General features: G+C 47.6%; 2 protein-coding genes across 3 annotated transcripts; both read left to right on the forward strand.

Annotated features, from left to right (window-relative positions):
* The first annotated feature begins 68 nt into the window (after positions 1–68).
* PDCD7 (programmed cell death 7) lies at positions 69–4,493 on the forward strand. The gene is made up of 5 exons (XM_042039700.1): positions 69–808; positions 1,895–2,033; positions 2,363–2,599; positions 3,216–3,303; positions 3,674–4,493. Exons 1-5 carry the CDS (start codon positions 125–127, stop codon positions 3,789–3,791), a joined length of 1,266 nt encoding a protein of 421 aa, XP_041895634.1. The 5' UTR covers positions 69–124; the 3' UTR covers positions 3,792–4,493.
* On the forward strand, positions 3,216–16,230 carry UBAP1L (ubiquitin associated protein 1 like). Of its 2 annotated transcripts, none has more exons than XM_042039699.1 (6): positions 3,216–3,303; positions 7,976–8,127; positions 9,432–10,172; positions 11,091–11,300; positions 14,113–14,214; positions 15,097–16,230. In XM_042039699.1, exons 2-6 carry the CDS (start codon positions 7,996–7,998, stop codon positions 15,229–15,231), a joined length of 1,320 nt encoding a protein of 439 aa, XP_041895633.1. In that variant the 5' UTR covers positions 3,216–3,303; positions 7,976–7,995; the 3' UTR covers positions 15,232–16,230. The 2 variants fall into 2 exon arrangements, with proteins under 2 accessions (XP_041895633.1, XP_041895632.1); XM_042039698.1 differs by lacking the exon at positions 3,216–3,303 and adding an exon at positions 4,577–5,579.
* Positions 16,231–16,347: the final 117 nt, after the last annotated feature.

Consider the following 16,347-nt stretch of genomic DNA (forward strand, 5'->3'; position numbering starts at 1 on the left):
GAACTTAAGTGGGGCGAGAGGCGGGCGGGGCGGGTCCTCCCGGCCGCCAGGCGGCGCTGTGGCGCTGTGCTCAGGCGGGAGCTGAGGTGCATCATGGCGGCGCGCTGAGGGTTGTGGCGGGATCATGGCGCAGCCGCCGCCGTTCCCCGCCCGCCTCCCGCCGCCGTTCCGCGCTTTCCCACCGCCCTTCCCTGGCCCCACCGTCCGCCCAGCGCCTTTCGCGGTGGGGCCGGTGGCACCCCCGCCTTTCTTCTTGCCGCCGCCTGCGGGTGAGGGGGGACCGCGCTTCCCGCCGGGCGTCCCCTACTTAGCGGCGGCCCCGCCGCGGGCACCGGCCGAGGAGGAGGCGGTGCAGCGGCAGCAGGATGAGCTGTGGCTGTCGCAGTTCTTGGGCCGCCGCCACGCCGCTCCCTCGCCGCCACCGCCGCCCGCCGCCGCCAGCCCCAGCAGCGCCCGGGCCGTGGCGGTGGCGGCGCTGGGGCGGGTGGCCCGGCTGACGGCGCTCTGCCGGGCCCTGCGACGCAGCGAGGACGAGGGCGACGAACCGGGCTGGGCCCGGACGCGGGAGGAGGCGGAGGCGGCGCTGCGGGAGCTGCGGGAGGTCGTGCGGCCCCTGCGGGAGCCCGGCTACGGCGAGGCGCTGCGCAGGAAGGCCGAGAGGGCGAGGAAGAGGAGGCTGCGCCTGCAGCGGAGGAAGCACGAAGCCAGGGCGGCCAAGGAGGAGGAGGCGGCCCGGGCTGCCGAGCGGGAGGCCAAGATCGACCAGTGGCGGGCTAAGTGCATCCAGGAGGTGGAGGAAAAGAACCGGGTACGGTCCTGAGCGCCTGGTCCTGCCTCTCCTCGGGGCTCCAGGACAGCGCGGTGGAGCGGGGTTGACCTGCCGGTAACGGAGTCACGGCGAGCTGTGCCTGTCCCGCACCTGGCTTTGACCCCTGCGCTTCAGTGGGTGCCATCGAGGTGCTGCATGATTTCAGTATGCTGAGAGACGTGCTGTTTCCAAGGCCTGCAATCCTGCTTCTTCCTTAGAAGTCTTGAGCAGCTCGGTTTTGCCCTCATATTCTAGGCCTTGACATGAAATTGGGGTTTAAGTTGTTTCTGAACTCTTGGAGGTTTTCCTCTCTGGTTCCCAGTTTCAGCCTACCCATACAGCTCACAGCTACCCTGTGGTGGTCAGTGCTGTTTCAGTATCCATCAGCCTTGCCTCCTGCTTTCATCCTTCTAAAGCTTGTGGTTTGCAAGCTTTTTGATCTCATCAGGAAGTAAAACATCTCCAAAGCAAAAAAACCCACCTCAAATTAGACTCGTTGGGAAGTGCTGTAGGCACCTTTCTGTTAGTTTTTGGCTAAAGAGCTCCCTTTCTGCTGGTTTGCTGCTGGGATGGTCCAGAGCAGCTGCTGGGGAAGGGTTTGTGGTCAGACTATGGCAGGTTAATGGTCTTTAATTGCAGAACTGTGGAACTGGGATGGTTTCTGTTTATTGTTAGATATTTTCCCTAAATTTCTGTGGTTAAAGGCTCTCAGGCTTTCACAATTCATAAACCATCTAGGAAGTGTTCAGAAATGTCTGGATGTGGCACTTGAGGACATGGTTTAGTGGTGAACATTGTGGTGCTGCTGGCTTGACAGTTGGACTTGATGATCTTTTCCAGCTTTAACAATTCCATGATTCAGCCCAAATGTATGAGTCCCACGGCATTCTTTTTTGTTTTCTGAACTCTGTGGTGTTTTGACCTTTTTTCATAAAAAGGCAAGGCTGGATGGCTGACTTGACTTACTGCTATTACTGTGAAGTCACTCTGCTCTCTGGTGCTTTGCTAATCTCTGAAAATATCATTGGATTCTTGTCTTCAAGGAATATTTCACGCATCTTGTCTGTTTTTTCCTTCCTTTCATAGGAACGAGAGCTGAAGGCTGCTGCTGACAGTGTCCTGTCTGAAGTCCGGAAGAAGCAAGCGGACACAAAGAGGATGATGGACATCCTGCGTGGGTTGGAAAAGCTTCGGAAACTGAGGAAAGAGGCTGCTGCCAGGAAAGGTTAATTACAAGATTGATCCAAACTTTTTAAATTGCACACGCAGGAAATAAGATGAGAGTGCCCTGTGCTGACTAACAAGGTGCAGCTTCAAAAAGCTGTCTCTTTATTGTGATTTTAATTACAAGAATAGGTACAAAATGCTGAATTCAGTGTTTGTGTTCCTATGTTTCCAAGCACTTTCTAGAAGAAGGATTATTGCAGTAAGAATTCCATCTGTTAACAAGGTTAAGATCATGTTCCTCTGAGATTCTGCCAGCTCTGCTCTCAAGTCAGGTAACAAACCCCCTTCTGAATATGAAAACTTAAAATCACTTTTCTTTCTGTTCAGGTGTTTGTCCACCCCCCTCAGCAGATGAAGCATTTGAAAATCAGGTGGAGAGTCTCAAAACTTTGCTCAAAACTCGCACAGAACTGTATGAAGCTGAGGAAAGAGCATTAAGGGTTATGCTGGAGGGAGAACAGGAGGAGGAAAGGAAGAGGGAAATGGAAAAGAAACAGAAGAAGGAAAGGGAAAAACTACTACAGCAGAAACTGGAAATGGATTCCAAGCTGTTTGGGGATCCAGGTAAATTTTGCATGCTGTTCTTAACAGTGTTTTTCCGTACCACATCCCCATCTCACAGACACTGGATTTGAAATGCAGGCACAGATCTGGTTGAGAAAGGGATCATCCACTGGAGTAATTTATGGTCTGAGAACGAGGGATAAACATAATGCTGTTAACACCTGTGGTGTAAGAGGAACTGTTGAGCTCTTTGACATGGACTGCAGTACATCTCAAGCTGGTTTCATAATGTTTTGCAAGAAGAGATTGTAGATTAAACTGAAGTGAGAATAAAAAGAATAGATTGAAGACTTCCAGAACCCAATAGGTGCTTTATTCTGCTGCTTTGGTAAGTGTGACTCAGGTAATCTGTAAAGATTCAGTGTCCGTATGTTCCCTGTATTTAGAGGGTGGAGTCAGGAAAAGTTTTGCTAGTCTTGGCTTTCCTCTGACAGCTGTGGTACGGACCAGGAGATGTGTAACATGTAAACAGTCCTTCATATATTATCTAGGGACCTGATTTCAGGTTACAGCTAGGCAGTAGCAAATGATTTGGCAAATCTGGGGCTTCTGAGACTCACTAGAATGGAAGGGTTTTCCGGATTATTAAACAGTTTCTGTGTCTGTGTTTTCACAGCTGAATTCCCGCTCGCCCATCTACTGCAGCCTTTCAGAGACTACTACTTACAAGCTGAACATTCTGTAGCAGCTCTAATCCAGATCAGGTAAAACCAAAGAAAGAATTTTATTATCAGAGATGACAAACAGTGTTTTTTGCAATTATAAATTCAATGCCCCTTTTGGTTTGTCAGCTTCCAAATATGGTTATGCAATGGATTGTTCTGGTTTTTTTCAAGTTTCTTGCTTGAGTCATATCCAACAGATGCTCATGTGAGGCAGAGTGCACTTCCATGCATGACCATTCCATTTAACACCAGAACATTGAATTTTCACATTTGTCTTTTGAAAAACAAGTTTAAGAGTAAAATTATAGAGGGTTTTGTGTTGATCAGTAACATCTATGTGGGTATATAATAAATCTTACCACCAAATAAATCCCAGCTCTCCTCTCAAACAATGCTCTCTCTGTTAAAGGCATGAATGGGATCAGTACTTGGTGCCAGCTGACCACCCCGAAGCAAGCTGCATCCCTCCAGGATGGGTTCTCCCAAGTCTCCCCACCAATGATACTTGGGCCACTGCTGTCAGATAATTTAGTTATAAATTATTTTAACTTTGGAGGACTGCTTTGTTATAATTACATGTGTAAATATGAGAGGGTCCAAAGAGGAAGTCTCGTCCTCTCTTTCGGCAGCCAGGTACTGGAATGTCTTTACTGGAACGTCTTGAAAAAAAGTTTAAGAATTGTTTTTGCTGATTGACTGTGCAGGGAATTAGCTGAGCAAGCCCAGAGCTGCCAGGCTTCTCATGGTGTGGAATTACAATCCTGCTGCAAGTTCTTGTTAAATCTCAATCTTAATAAAGGAACACTGCTGATAGTGGTATTTGTGCCAGTACTAATATCCCATTTTTAGTGGCTTTTGTCTTTATAAAGGATGATGAAAAACTTCAGAAATGAAGAAATTAAAAAAAATAAGACGAGATCATTAGTAAACATGTTTTTCTTCTTAAATGAAACATGTCAAGCATCACTGTCAAAATAGTTCCTGTATTTTTGGGTGTAGAGACAAACCTATTACAAGTTTAAACGAATCCTGAAGTACAAACAAGACAGGGTTTTTCAAGGTTGAGTAAAGCAGCTGCTGCTATTTTACTTTTGTGGACTAAAACTGATACCAAAACATGGAAAAAATTCCCAGTTGTGGTGAAATAGGTCCGATAGCCATGCGAATAAATAAAATTTGATGAATAAGCCTGCTGGAAAAAAACCTAATAAAATCTGATGTCTAACCTACTGCAAGTGTTTTGCCTATGTAGATATTTTTGTATAGGGACACATCACGTCTATAGTATTTGATTAAAAACCACAGCTTTATTTTGTAAGTTGGTTTTTTTTGTGTAGAACAAATAGAGAAAAAGGGATTTTTGATTTTTTGTTTAAAGCATTTTCATGCTGGGGGAGAGATTTGTTTGAGTACTTTGCATCAAATACAACTCCAACGAGGAGAGAATTGTTGGGAAAAGGTTTGTGTGAAGGAACTTCTCCCTCCTGCAAGGTGACAGAGGCATCTGATGTCAAAGCTTTCCATGTTCTGGACAGTTTTCTTGTAACTGTGATGGGCCATATGGATTTGGAGCTTTGCTGTTGTACGCAGATTGCTGTGGCACCTTTCCAGAGCTGCAGTCCTTATTCTTGCTTAGCCCCAATGTGTGGGAATCAAGTTAATCTCTCCAGTGCTTTGCCTCTTGGCGTCACAACAGTGCGTAATTCATGCACGTCATTGCCTAAATTCAATACTTGAGCTTTAGGTGTAATGTTAGTAGTGTCCTCGCTGAACCTTTGCACTGGTTTCTGTCAGTAAGAGACGTGAACTAGTAGTTTCTGATAGAATATGAGTGCAGAAGTTTGCAGTTTTTGCTCACCTGTAGCACCCCAAAATACAGATTGCCATGAAGTCCTCTGCAGGTGTCATTCTGATTTGCTCTTCCCTACATCCTCCCATCCCTAATGTCACTTCCAGCATCTCATTACTCCAGACCCAAGGCCGATCCTGGGGAGTCTTCCCTGATGAAAACACACAAGTTCAAATATAAAAATAAAAAAAACTGCATAAAACCAATACAAACGCAACAGTTTCAGTTCAGGCAGCTTAGTGACCAGAGGATGCTCTGCTTCAACAATTAGGCTCCTTATACCATCAGCATGTCTGATGGAACAGGCCAACCACTTAAGCTATGATTATCTTAAAGCTGTCCAAGTCAGCTGCTTGTCTGACACTGCAGGAATTTAAAGAGCTGAGCAGTAGATAAGGAGGCAGAAAAGCAGCAGCTGTGTTCTCCCTTGTGCTGTGCGAGGAGAGCTCCATGAGTTCATCTGATGGTAAGGACAGCTTCATATTGCTAATAAACATAGGGCTTGAAAATGCCAGGGGAGGATCTACCTTTAGGTGTGTTCTGTGGTTTGTTCTGTGTATTTGCTCCTGTCTAGCAACATCTGCATTAAAATGTTTAATAGCTTTAGTGAGGAAGTTGTTGAAGCCACACATGGGGAGGAATGTTTAAAATCTCAACTCATAAAATACATGGGCACAGGGTATTAATTAAAAAGCATGTTCAGACTTGATTCCTGTTTTTCTGAGTATAATATTTCCCACTGGTTTTAAGAACTTAGTGTAGCCCACTTCTGAGAGGGGTTGGCTGTGAGTTTCCAAGCCTCATTTGTATCCTATTCCTCCCCTGGTCCTGGTGCAGGTCAGGTTTCTCCTGCTGTTTAGGCACATCCTCTTCCTGATGTGAACTGGTGTGCACTGGTTGGTGTCTGCAGTGTGGAAGTGGGCAGGACTGGTGTGGAGAAGATGAGGTCAGAGCCCTTGTAGGAGTTCCCTTCTGGTGGGAGTCGGTGTTTATAACTGACCCTCTTTTACCCTTTTCTAGTAGCATTTTTGTTGTCATTGCTCCTGCCCCAAAGTACTTCTTGTTTTCTAAACTGTGGTTTTGGGAATTAACACTTGTGGGAACCTCTCTTAGAGCACAGTATTTATACAGTGAAATACAGCAAAGTACAGTACCATCATCTCCTCATATATTTCTTAATTGTGGCTTCAGACACACACACTACCCATCCCAATCCCTTGAAGTACAATTTGAACCTGAGTGGAGGCATTCTGGGTGACAGATGCTGAGACACTCCTTTCCTCAGCACCCTGGGATTTTGAGAAGAGCCGGTTTACAGCCCAAGCTGCAGGGAAGGTCTGTCCCCCTTGCATGCAGGAGCTGCTCGAGGAGTAGCAAAAAGCTGAGGGAAGGTGGCTTTGCTTACAGATGTTTTCAGGTGTCACCTTTGCCAGTGCTGACGTGGATTGTTCCATAGGCTGAGCCCTCTTAAGCTGAGCAGATGGCCTGGCTCCATGTGGGATCCCAACACGTTGCCTGTGTCGCATGTTAGTGGCAGGACATGTGCAGGAGCAGAAAGCTCGTTAGGGGTTCTGCTTGTGCAGAGCTATTAAAGGCTCCTGGTGTAAGCAGGCAAAGTGACAGCCCTGTTGTCATTCTGGTACAGCCAGCTGAGTTGCACCGAGTGATTGTACATGTTGACTGTGTGTGTCACTTTTTCTGGCCTGCAAGCTCTTTTTGAGTCCTTTGCCAACACAGGAAACTACCCTGAACCCCATCTCCCATTACAGACTCTCATTTTTGCATTAAACAGGCAGTTTTGTCATTCTTGTGTATATTCTTCTGCATATTTTCTTTTAGTGGTATGTTTATCCTTGTTGTCCTAGAAGCTGTTTGTTTTTAAAGGAAAAAAGTGATTGGGAAAAGCACTTAGGGATGTCACATACATATTTACTGTGTGACCTGAGGATGAGTGCTGAGGACTTTGGGATGAGCAGGCACATACTGCCAGTACCAGAACTCGGTGGAAGACTGGCTACCAGCTCCTAACAGTTTATAATTTATAAAAGAAATTATTTTACACACTGTCATCACTGGGAAGCTGAAAGCTTGAGGCTTCATGCAGCAAGTAATGGCTTTTTACTAAACCGAGACATTTATAGAGACCTGATGGCAACACTACTGCAGTAATATTTTCCCTGACACCGTTCCCAGTTCACCAGCAATTTTTCTCTCCCCTGCAATTCCTGATCTAAAACCATCACCACACTTAAAATAAATGCATGGTTCCTGAAAGCTGATCTTAAAAATGGCTTGTTTGACATCCCCCTAATTCCCAAGCTTGCCTGATGCACCAGCCTCCTTGCCTGGCTCCCAGTTGGCTGCTGCCAGAAGGGATGCCCTCACCCCAGCTCCCTTGGGATGCTGCATGTGGTGGCTTAGCAACACGAGGCTGTGTGCATGAGCTCTATCACCACAGGTTGCACAGACAGGGGAGACCTGCAAGCTGTCCTCCTTGGCTGTGCTTTCTCCCTCTATGACTGTAATAAGTGCTCAATCTGTCCCCAGCTTGGGGAAGGGACCGTGCGATGGCACCAGAGGGAGGGGGAGAGACAGGAGGGATGGGAAGCAGCAGGGTGGGTATGGAGGAGAAAAATGCCCAGGGTCTCTGCCAAACGAAGCCATAAACTTGGTCAGGTCCTGCTGGCTCAAGTTGAGAATAGCAAAGGTTAGTTCAGACAAAGCTTCCTGCTGTCAGTAATTAAGATTTTGCCAATCTGTTTTTACCCAGCTGGCGCTTGAAATAGCTCATCTTTCTCTCCTTCCACCCAACTTAAGAGATGCTAGTCCTTCCTTTTACAGTTTTTGTTTCCCTCCCGGCAGCAAGAAATCAGGCAGCACCAATGAACTACCTGGATGAAGTTCCCTTCCGGATGGCCATGAGCCTCGATGGGGACTCAGAGGGAGAAATCACTTTAATCACTGCCCCGGACATTGAGGTCCCCGACTGCACTGACATCCTCATGAGCACCATGGTGAGTCCACACCCGGGTCACTGCTGGGGGATGCTCAAAGGGATGTCAGCAGTGTTCTCTTACGAAAGAAGGGAAGGGAAACCTCCTAACTGACCTCCTCTTCACTGTCTGGTTTGCAGCAGTATTGGGAGGAGGTGAGGATGATTTGTGGTGTGTGGCGGTGACAATGGGGTTGGTTTGGGGTTGCTTTTTAAAAATCCTTTCCAATCAGGAGGGTTAGGTCTTTCTGGGATAGGAGGACAAACTTCAGGCTCTGCTCCAGGGTTGTTTTCTACTCTGGAGTTACCACTGTCTCTTTTATTAATAATATCTATTACATATTTACCAATAAATCTACCAGCTATAACCAGGCAACACTACCTGTGCCGGCAGCATATACCTATTTTTATATATATATATATAAATATATAAATATATATAAATATAAAAATAGATACAAAAATACCCCGTGTTTCTCCCTACTTGGAGATGATTTGGTGCTCCCCTCTGAGGCCAAGTCACTGTGCTGCTGGTTCAGGCTGATCCTTCTGGAGGGATGTGGGGGTGTTTTCCTCCGGGAGGCTGATTTGGGTCCACAACTGACCCAAGTGGCAGGAGCAGTAAAAACAGCATTCCTGGGCTCTGAATGTACTTGCCTGCCTGTCAGGAGGAGACCTTGTTTGGAGAGCTCTGGGACGGGCAAGACTTGTTTGTTCCAGGAAAACCCTCAGATTTCAGTCACAAACACACTTATATTTTAAGCTGAACTATGTGGAAATGACAACTCTGTTTGGGGACCAGCCGAGCCCCTGGCGCCACTAGAGAATCCCGTGGCTGGTTCTGCTTCTGCCCAAGGTGGCATCTTCCCTGGCCCATGTGCCTGAAGTGTCTCTGCCAAGCACTGTTGCTGAGGGTCACAAACGAGCTCTGCCACCATCCTGGGGGCAGCCTATGGCTGAATGCAGTGCCTCTCTGCAGGTGTCTAAAACTGGGATGCCCACTTCTGTCTGCACCCTCCTACCTTCCACAGCAGTCAAAGTGACACAAACACCTCCAAGCATAAAACACTTTTCCAAAGAATTGTAGGTGCAACTCACAATAGTAATGACTTAGTAGATAGACTGTTTTCAAGTATAAATTTGGGGATTCCCTATAGAGATGAGGCTGCCACTGCCCAATCCTACAGCCAACCCTAATGTTCAGGGAAATAGAAGCTGATATGGGAAGGCTGCAGCCTTAAGATGCCTTGTGGAGTGCATGGTTTGCTCCATGCCATGTGTTCTGGTTTCACATGTCCTCACCAGCTTGCTCTCGCTCTTTCACAGCACGACTTCTCACTGGAAAGGAAAGTGCTGTACTGGGTGGAGGTGGCCTCTCAGCAGCAAACCTCCCGGCATCGTGTCACTTCCGAAGTCGTCCCCACAGCTCCCCCATGCTGGCTGCTGCTGGTGGACCCCACTGACACCTACGGGGGGCGAGGTCGGGACGGGGCAGTGCGGCGCTCCGTCAGCCTGAGCGCAGCCGACAGCTCCTACGGGCATGCCAAGGGCAGGGCGGCCCTGTCCGACACTGAGAGTGACACCTGGCACTCAGAGGAGGGTGAGTACTCGGATGATGAGTACTCCTCAACCTCTTGGGAAGAGAATGACAAGGATGAGAGGCTCCTCTCCAGGAGGAGAAGCTCTGGGAGAAGTGTGTCTTCACGTCCTGGCTTCTACCAGACCCGACCAAAGACATCGCCTGGCTGGCTGGAGCCCTCACCAGAGAACAATATCCACAGCCCAGCCAGCCCAGACCCCAGCAAGCAGAGAAGATCCATGGTGATATTTAACAACATGAAGAACGAGCTGGAAGCCGCCAGGAGGAAGCTGGCTGCTTTGGTGCATCCTTTGAACAGAGCTGCCACAGGGAGCAGGGGGATCCCGGTGCCACGGCTGCTCCCCCAGTGTCCTGGCACCAATTGCAGTGTCAAGTATGGGCCAGGTCTGCACATGTCCCAGTTGCCAACTCCACCAGCCACAGCGGCGCCAATCCCTCCCATCAAGCAGCACAAGCCCACAGTACCGGTGAGCAGCTTCCTTTGCTGGCCCTTTGTTCATTGCTGTGAGAGGAGGGAGGTGGAGGGCATCGAATTGGTCTCATTTGGTGGGGGCTGGCCAGAAAAAGGAACCAAAATGGGGCTTCGGAAACACTGGACCCATGAGGAATTGCTGAAGTTTTCACAAGAAGTGAAGAAAGGGTTTGATTTTTCTCACTGAGGTTGAAAGAAGCTTTCTGGGTGCACATTTACTTGCTCTGACCAAAACATCTCTGTTTTTCCCAAGCAGGGTCTAATCTGATTTTCAATTGAATCACTAAAAAAAGAGTGAAATATGGGGGTTTTGTTCTCTTTTTGCTATGTTATTCCCTTCTAACAGATATAAGTGGGGTTTATAGGGAAATGTTCCCTTACAGTCATTATGTCTTTTCTGGGAAACTTTGGACTTCATAGTCCTACTAGAAATACAGATCATTTAGTGATAGAGACAGTGATGTGAAAGGATGGAGTAAATAATACTCTGTCACCTTAAATCTGAATTGCACCCTGCTTTTAAGAAATTGCATCTAATCCAGCTGCTTGAGAGATTTAGGAGATGAATTACTGAAAACCTGCAATAAAGCCATCAGACACATAAATGACCAGGTAATTTATATGCATTTGCATTTGACATGGAGTATTTAAGGAAAGATTAAACACCTGTGTATTTGTACAACACCCAGCCTGAGCTGACCTGTGTCTTCTCTGACCTGCAATTAATAGCTGAGCCTGGATTTAATTAAGTCCAGTCTCATTTGATGCCCATTTGATGTTCCTTGTATGGGAATTTTCCTCTTCTGGAGAGAGCAAGGTAACCACCATCATTCAGAAGCATTGCCTCAACCTGGGTCGTTTCACTTCATTCCATGACCTGGAGCAATAAGACCATCTGCTTTTTTCCTTGCAGTCCCTCAGCCCCTACACTTGCCTCCCCCCTGCCTCCACGCCTGGACGACCTCTCAGCTCCCACAGATCCCAGACGGATTCCTCGGCTGACCTGCTCTCTGCACTGAGCCAAGAGGAGCGAGACCTCATTGAGCCCGTCATAGCCCTGGGCTACCCCACCCACAAAGCCATCCTCACCCTCCAGAAGACTGGAAGGCAAAGCTTAAGTCAGGTTGGTGGAGCTGGCACAGCACTGTGAGAAAATTTGGTAAAGGAAAACTTGATTTTCATGGAGAAAGGGATGGCTGTCTACTTTGGGGTGGATTTTTGATGGCCTTGGCTTTCCACTTTGGTGTCAGACCACAGTTGACAGGGTTTTCCATGAGATTACACTTTTGCTGTAATAAAATAGCAATGAGTCGCCCTCAGCTTTTCAGCGCATAATCATGGCTGGTTTTGTTATCTGTTCAATCTGTTGTGTGAAGCATCATGTCCTTTTGAGGTACAAATTTTGCACCCATACATGGAAACTTTTTGCACATCGTTTTTCCCAGCTGTTGGATTTGTGTGATTATTGCCATGGCTCATCCTGTCAGAGCAGGACTGTGGGAATACCTTGGAGATTTGGTTGGGCTCTCTCCAAAACACAACTTCTCTGTGTTGGAGCTAGCAGGGAATCCATACAAGCACTGCAGTGGGTTCCCAGAGCTCTTTTCCTGAGGAACCCTCTATAATAACCTGGAATTTATTAAAACTATTTAACATGCAGCCTCTTCCTACCCCTGGTATGTGAGTATGTCCCTGCCTGCTGTGCTGCATCCTCATTCCTAATGTCTCTGCTTGTCCAGACAAATGTCACAATGGTCCAGGTGGGTTCAGAGCATCCATGACAAGAGGGAGGCTGCTGGCTCTGATTCCCTTGGCAAACTTGGGGCTGAATCTGCCCATCCCAGCAGAGGATTTTAGGGCTAAATTATCCAAGTAGCTCTTGCAGAGAGAGAAGGGTCTTAATCACAGCTGAGCAAGAGGGATATCCATGGGGTTGTCAAACCAGGGAGCAGGAGCAGATCCTGGCAGGGCATGAGCAGGCACGGTGCCGAGCAGCCACTGCCGGCTGCCAGTCTCCTTCCCATTCCGTGGGAAGGGAAGCTTTATGTCTTCAATCCATAGAGGTTTCATCTAGGCACAGATGGGCAGAGCCCAGCCCATGTTGTTTCATAGAGCCTGCTGGGTTCAAAACGAAGAAAGAGTGCATCTTACTAAGGATGGAAATGGGTACAGCCTGCTCCCTTCTGTATAAACACAGGGACTCCCATTCCCTTGGAGAAGAGATTACTGCACCAAAAGACAAGGTCTGCTTTCTATCTCATGCCTTCTTCACCGGCAGTTCCCATCTTTCCCATTTATGCCCAATGCAGCCAAGATAAAGCCTGACCCTTCATGCATCTCTTATGAGTACCAAACTACCAAATTAGTCTAAATCTTCCTGGAAAATATGTTCCAGCTGAAGTTAAAAAGAAGACGCATGGGTGCTCTTTGTTACTTGGTGGTGATAGAGGTTTCGATGTGTGACAATGACTACTTCAATTGTGAGGATTGACTGAAGTATCAGATGGTAGCCAAAAATTGTTCAACTTCCTTGCAGCGTCAAGTGAAACTGGCAGAGCCCACCCTGGTAGAGAAGGCAAGGCCTTCTGTAACCTTCTTTAGAAGCAATGCTTGCCTAATTTTGGTGGAAGAACTTCTCTGAAAGGCTCAAGCAGGACTAGTTGCCCCAGCATGCCAGAGGTTCATCATGTAGGATGTCATGGACTAAAAGGCACCATTGCATTTTGATCCATGATCATTGATAAATTCAAAATGCATCGTTGATCCATGGAGTCCTCAATGTACATATGAACTGAGACATGACAAAGGCTGCAGCTGGTCAGTGTTAAAAAAAATCTTTTTGTTTAGTCTTGAGGATATATATATATTTTTAGCGATAAAAAACATTGAGTTGACAAAGGCACCAATTTCATGCTGGGCTTGACCAGGCTGCCAGGATTGTCTGTGTTATGCTGTGGGTGAGTGGCTGTTCTGTCACAACAGGGGAAGAAGATACAGCAATGATCGGGGGTTGTCATTAGCCTGGTAACGAGAGAAATAATATCAGTTGAGGAATGCCAATGACCAGTGACTCCTTTCTGAGTTACTGCACTCCTTAAGGCTGGTATTTCTGAAAATCCCTACTCAACTGTTCAGCCAAAATAGATCAACTCAATGTTTGAGAGACTTTTTTGTCTTTTTCATGTGTTTTATGGTCTTTCACTGAGTCCTTCTCCTTGTCTATGGCAGTGCTGGGGAGGGTGGAGGTCTGTTGCGCTGGTGGATCTGGGGAGAGATGAATCAGCTTCTCCTTGGATCAAGAAGCTTTGGAGAGACCTGTGGGATGTTTTTATTCACCCTGCTATTGTATAGCTCCTTTATTATTGCCTGTCTCATATGTTTTTGAACAGTAAGTGATTCTCATGGTATTTTAAAGATGCTGCTGGGAATTGTGCTGTCAGCACTCCAAGAACAACAAGGAAAGCCAAAAATAACTGTTTACTTTCTGTAATGACAGCACACAGGTCTCCCCTGGGGTGAGTTTTGCACTCAGACCCTGGAACAAACCCATGGGTGACTGAACCCTGGTGCATCAAAGGGATGCGGGGTCAGCTGAGTGAAGTCATCCCACTGGGACAGGCTCTGCCTCACCCTGCAGCCTGGAGGCCATCGCTCTGTATCTCACATGTTCACATGTCTGGTTTGCTCCTTGTCCTCTCTCCACCTTGTTCCCATTCTCTCCCTGGGAGGGTGAAGGGAGTCCAAGATGTTGTCTCCCACTGGGAATCCTGCAGATAGACAGACCACCCTGGCTGAACATTAGATGGGAACCAGCAGGATGGTGGTGGCTCATGTCCCTCTCATGGTGTGTCCCTGGGAGGTGGCAAAAGGGCTCCTGACTGGTGTTGCTCCCCATGCCTGCAAGGCTGGATTAACCTGACTGTCTTCCCCTGCAGTTCCTGAGCTACCTGGGTGCCTGTGACCGGCTGCTGAAGCAGGGCTATGAGGAAGGGCAGGTGGAGGAAGCCATGGAAATGTTCCAGTACTCGGAGAAAAAGGTCAGAATGGAATGGTACAGCCCAGCACTTTGTGCTGTGTCCTCCAGGCTCTCTTTTCCAGTGGGCTGCATGCTTCCCTCTGCCTCCACAGCCCCTCCTGCAGCCTCGTGGAGGTTCAGACCTCTGGGGCAATGTCACCATAAGGACCCCTGGGGGAGGACACCTGCTCCTTCACTCTTCTCCACCCTTCCTCTCACCCTGTTGTGCAGCACAATGCTCACTCAGCTCCTGGACAGGGAGTCCCCTGTCCTAAGCCCACCAGCACTCATGCTCTCTCCTGCCCTGCCAGCTCTCCCTTCTACCCCCATGGAGTAGAATCATGGAGAACTGGGCATTTGTCTCCATCATCAGTCTCCTCCTGGGGGTAATGAAGAGTCTGGGGAGATAGAACTGCATGAAATCTGGGCTGGCACTGTTTGCTGGGATGCCGATGCCTGTAGGATTGCCGTGGAGCTCCCTAGGGCAGTGGCAGTGGGAGGGCGCCCGGGTCTTGGTGTTGGGGAGGGGTTTATTTATTGGGGACGCAGCTCTGGTGTTGTGGCACTGGGGCCCAGCCCGAGCAAGGTGGGGAGCAGGACAAATGAATTCCAGCTGTGCTCACTGCCATTCCCTGCTCTCTTTATAATACCAACAAACACTGCATGGAATTGATATAAATGTTATAAGGAATAAGTGAAGCTGGAGGCTGACTTTATTAAGTATTTCTTATTTAAGAAGTTTCAGTGCTACCAGGGATATGTGTGCCCTTGATCTGCTGTCATGGTGATACAACCCAGCCAGATCTTCTGGCTGCAGCCTTGTCCCACAGTAGTGCTTCTGCTGCAACCCCATGATACATCCATCCATGATAACATCACTCCTGTCTTCTCATTCTTCCTCCAGGCAGCTGAATTCCTGCATCTGTTGGCTCAGTTTAATGATATGGGCTTCCAGCAAAATGAAATCAAAGAAGTTCTTTTGCTTTGTGGGAATCAGAGGGAGAGGGCGCTGGAAGAACTTGTGATGAAAACCCACTGAGCAGCATCCTGGAGCAGTCACAGCTTCCCCTCTCCACACCAGACCAGAAGGACTCAGGTGATTCTGCTGCTCCATCCCCACCCCTGGAAGTACCAGACACAGACCTTCACAGCTCTGCCTTGGTGTCTCATTTTATGGACATCCATCATAAGAGTGCTTGTCATTCAGGCACCGACTGCACAGCAGGAATGTTTATCTCCTCACCCACGCATCCCCACCCTTGATCATCTCAGCTGTTCAGATTAGATGAAAGAAGATCCAAACCGCCTTCGGCTTAGATTTTTGCAAAACCCAAACCAAACCATAGTGTTCTTCCTCCACCTGGGATGATGGGAGTCATGTTTTCAGCTACAATCAAATGAGGATTCTTAAGAGATTATATAAATCAACAGAAGAAATTGTTTTCCTAAAATTTGAAGGCTCCTGCAGGAACATGTGTTGGTCCTGGCTTGGGAAGAGTCTCAGCTGACTTAGTCATGGTTGAATACTGTAATTGAAATCCACTTTGATCGCATTAGCTTCTCATTTTAAACCAGAAATGTGAGAAAAATACACAGTTCCATTTGGGTAAGGAAAGAAAACAGGTTGCCCTTTGAAATACATGAGGTTTATCCAGTGTAGTGAAAAATGGTAGAGGCAAAGGTTTGTCCTCAGGCAACTTCATGAAATGAGAATAGAGAGATGGGGAATTGCTCACTGCCCTCATGTTCTGCCCAAATCAGGAAAATTCAGGGGACGCTTCCCTAAACTGTGAAGACAGTGGCTCCAAATGAAGTTAAGCATGAATGTCAGCATCAGGAACATCTGGATGCCCAAGGGAATTTCTGTATGTAACTGAATGACAAAGAATGGGAGATGCGGATCACTGTACAGGATGTGTGTCTTGGCTTGGCAGCGGAACAGTGGACAGTGTTTTCACATAAAGTATGTTATTTTCCTCTGAATTAGATACAGATGTAATTTCTTTGAGTAAAGATGCTTGGGGGGGTTCTTCTGCAACATGTTTGTGTCTTTTTCTGTCAGGATGCCAACTGGCACAACCCAGCAGAGAAAATCCTTAGTTGTATTAGTATCATTTTTCCACTGTATCCTTCCAAACAATCTCGCAGCTCAGTA

The sequence above is a fragment of the Corvus kubaryi genome, unplaced genomic scaffold, assembly GCF_017639235.1.
Source record: "Corvus kubaryi isolate FWS band 111438036 unplaced genomic scaffold, C.kubaryi_AGA036_p1.0 37394, whole genome shotgun sequence".
Lineage (NCBI taxonomy): Eukaryota > Metazoa > Chordata > Aves > Passeriformes > Corvidae > Corvus > Corvus kubaryi.

Coding starts and splice junctions, on each gene's coding strand:
- PDCD7 (XM_042039700.1), top strand. CDS start 125: ATGGCGCAGCCGCCGCCGTTCCCCGCCCGCCTCCCGCCGCCGTTCCGC. Junction 2,034..2,362: donor AGAGGCTGCTGCCAGGAAAG/GTTAATTACAAG, acceptor CTTTCTGTTCAG/GTGTTTGTCCACCCCCCTCA. Junction 2,600..3,215: donor CAAGCTGTTTGGGGATCCAG/GTAAATTTTGCA, acceptor GTGTTTTCACAG/CTGAATTCCCGCTCGCCCAT.
- UBAP1L (XM_042039698.1), top strand. Junction 8,128..9,431: donor ACATCCTCATGAGCACCATG/GTGAGTCCACAC, acceptor GCTCTTTCACAG/CACGACTTCTCACTGGAAAG. Junction 14,215..15,096: donor TCCAGTACTCGGAGAAAAAG/GTCAGAATGGAA, acceptor TTCTTCCTCCAG/GCAGCTGAATTCCTGCATCT.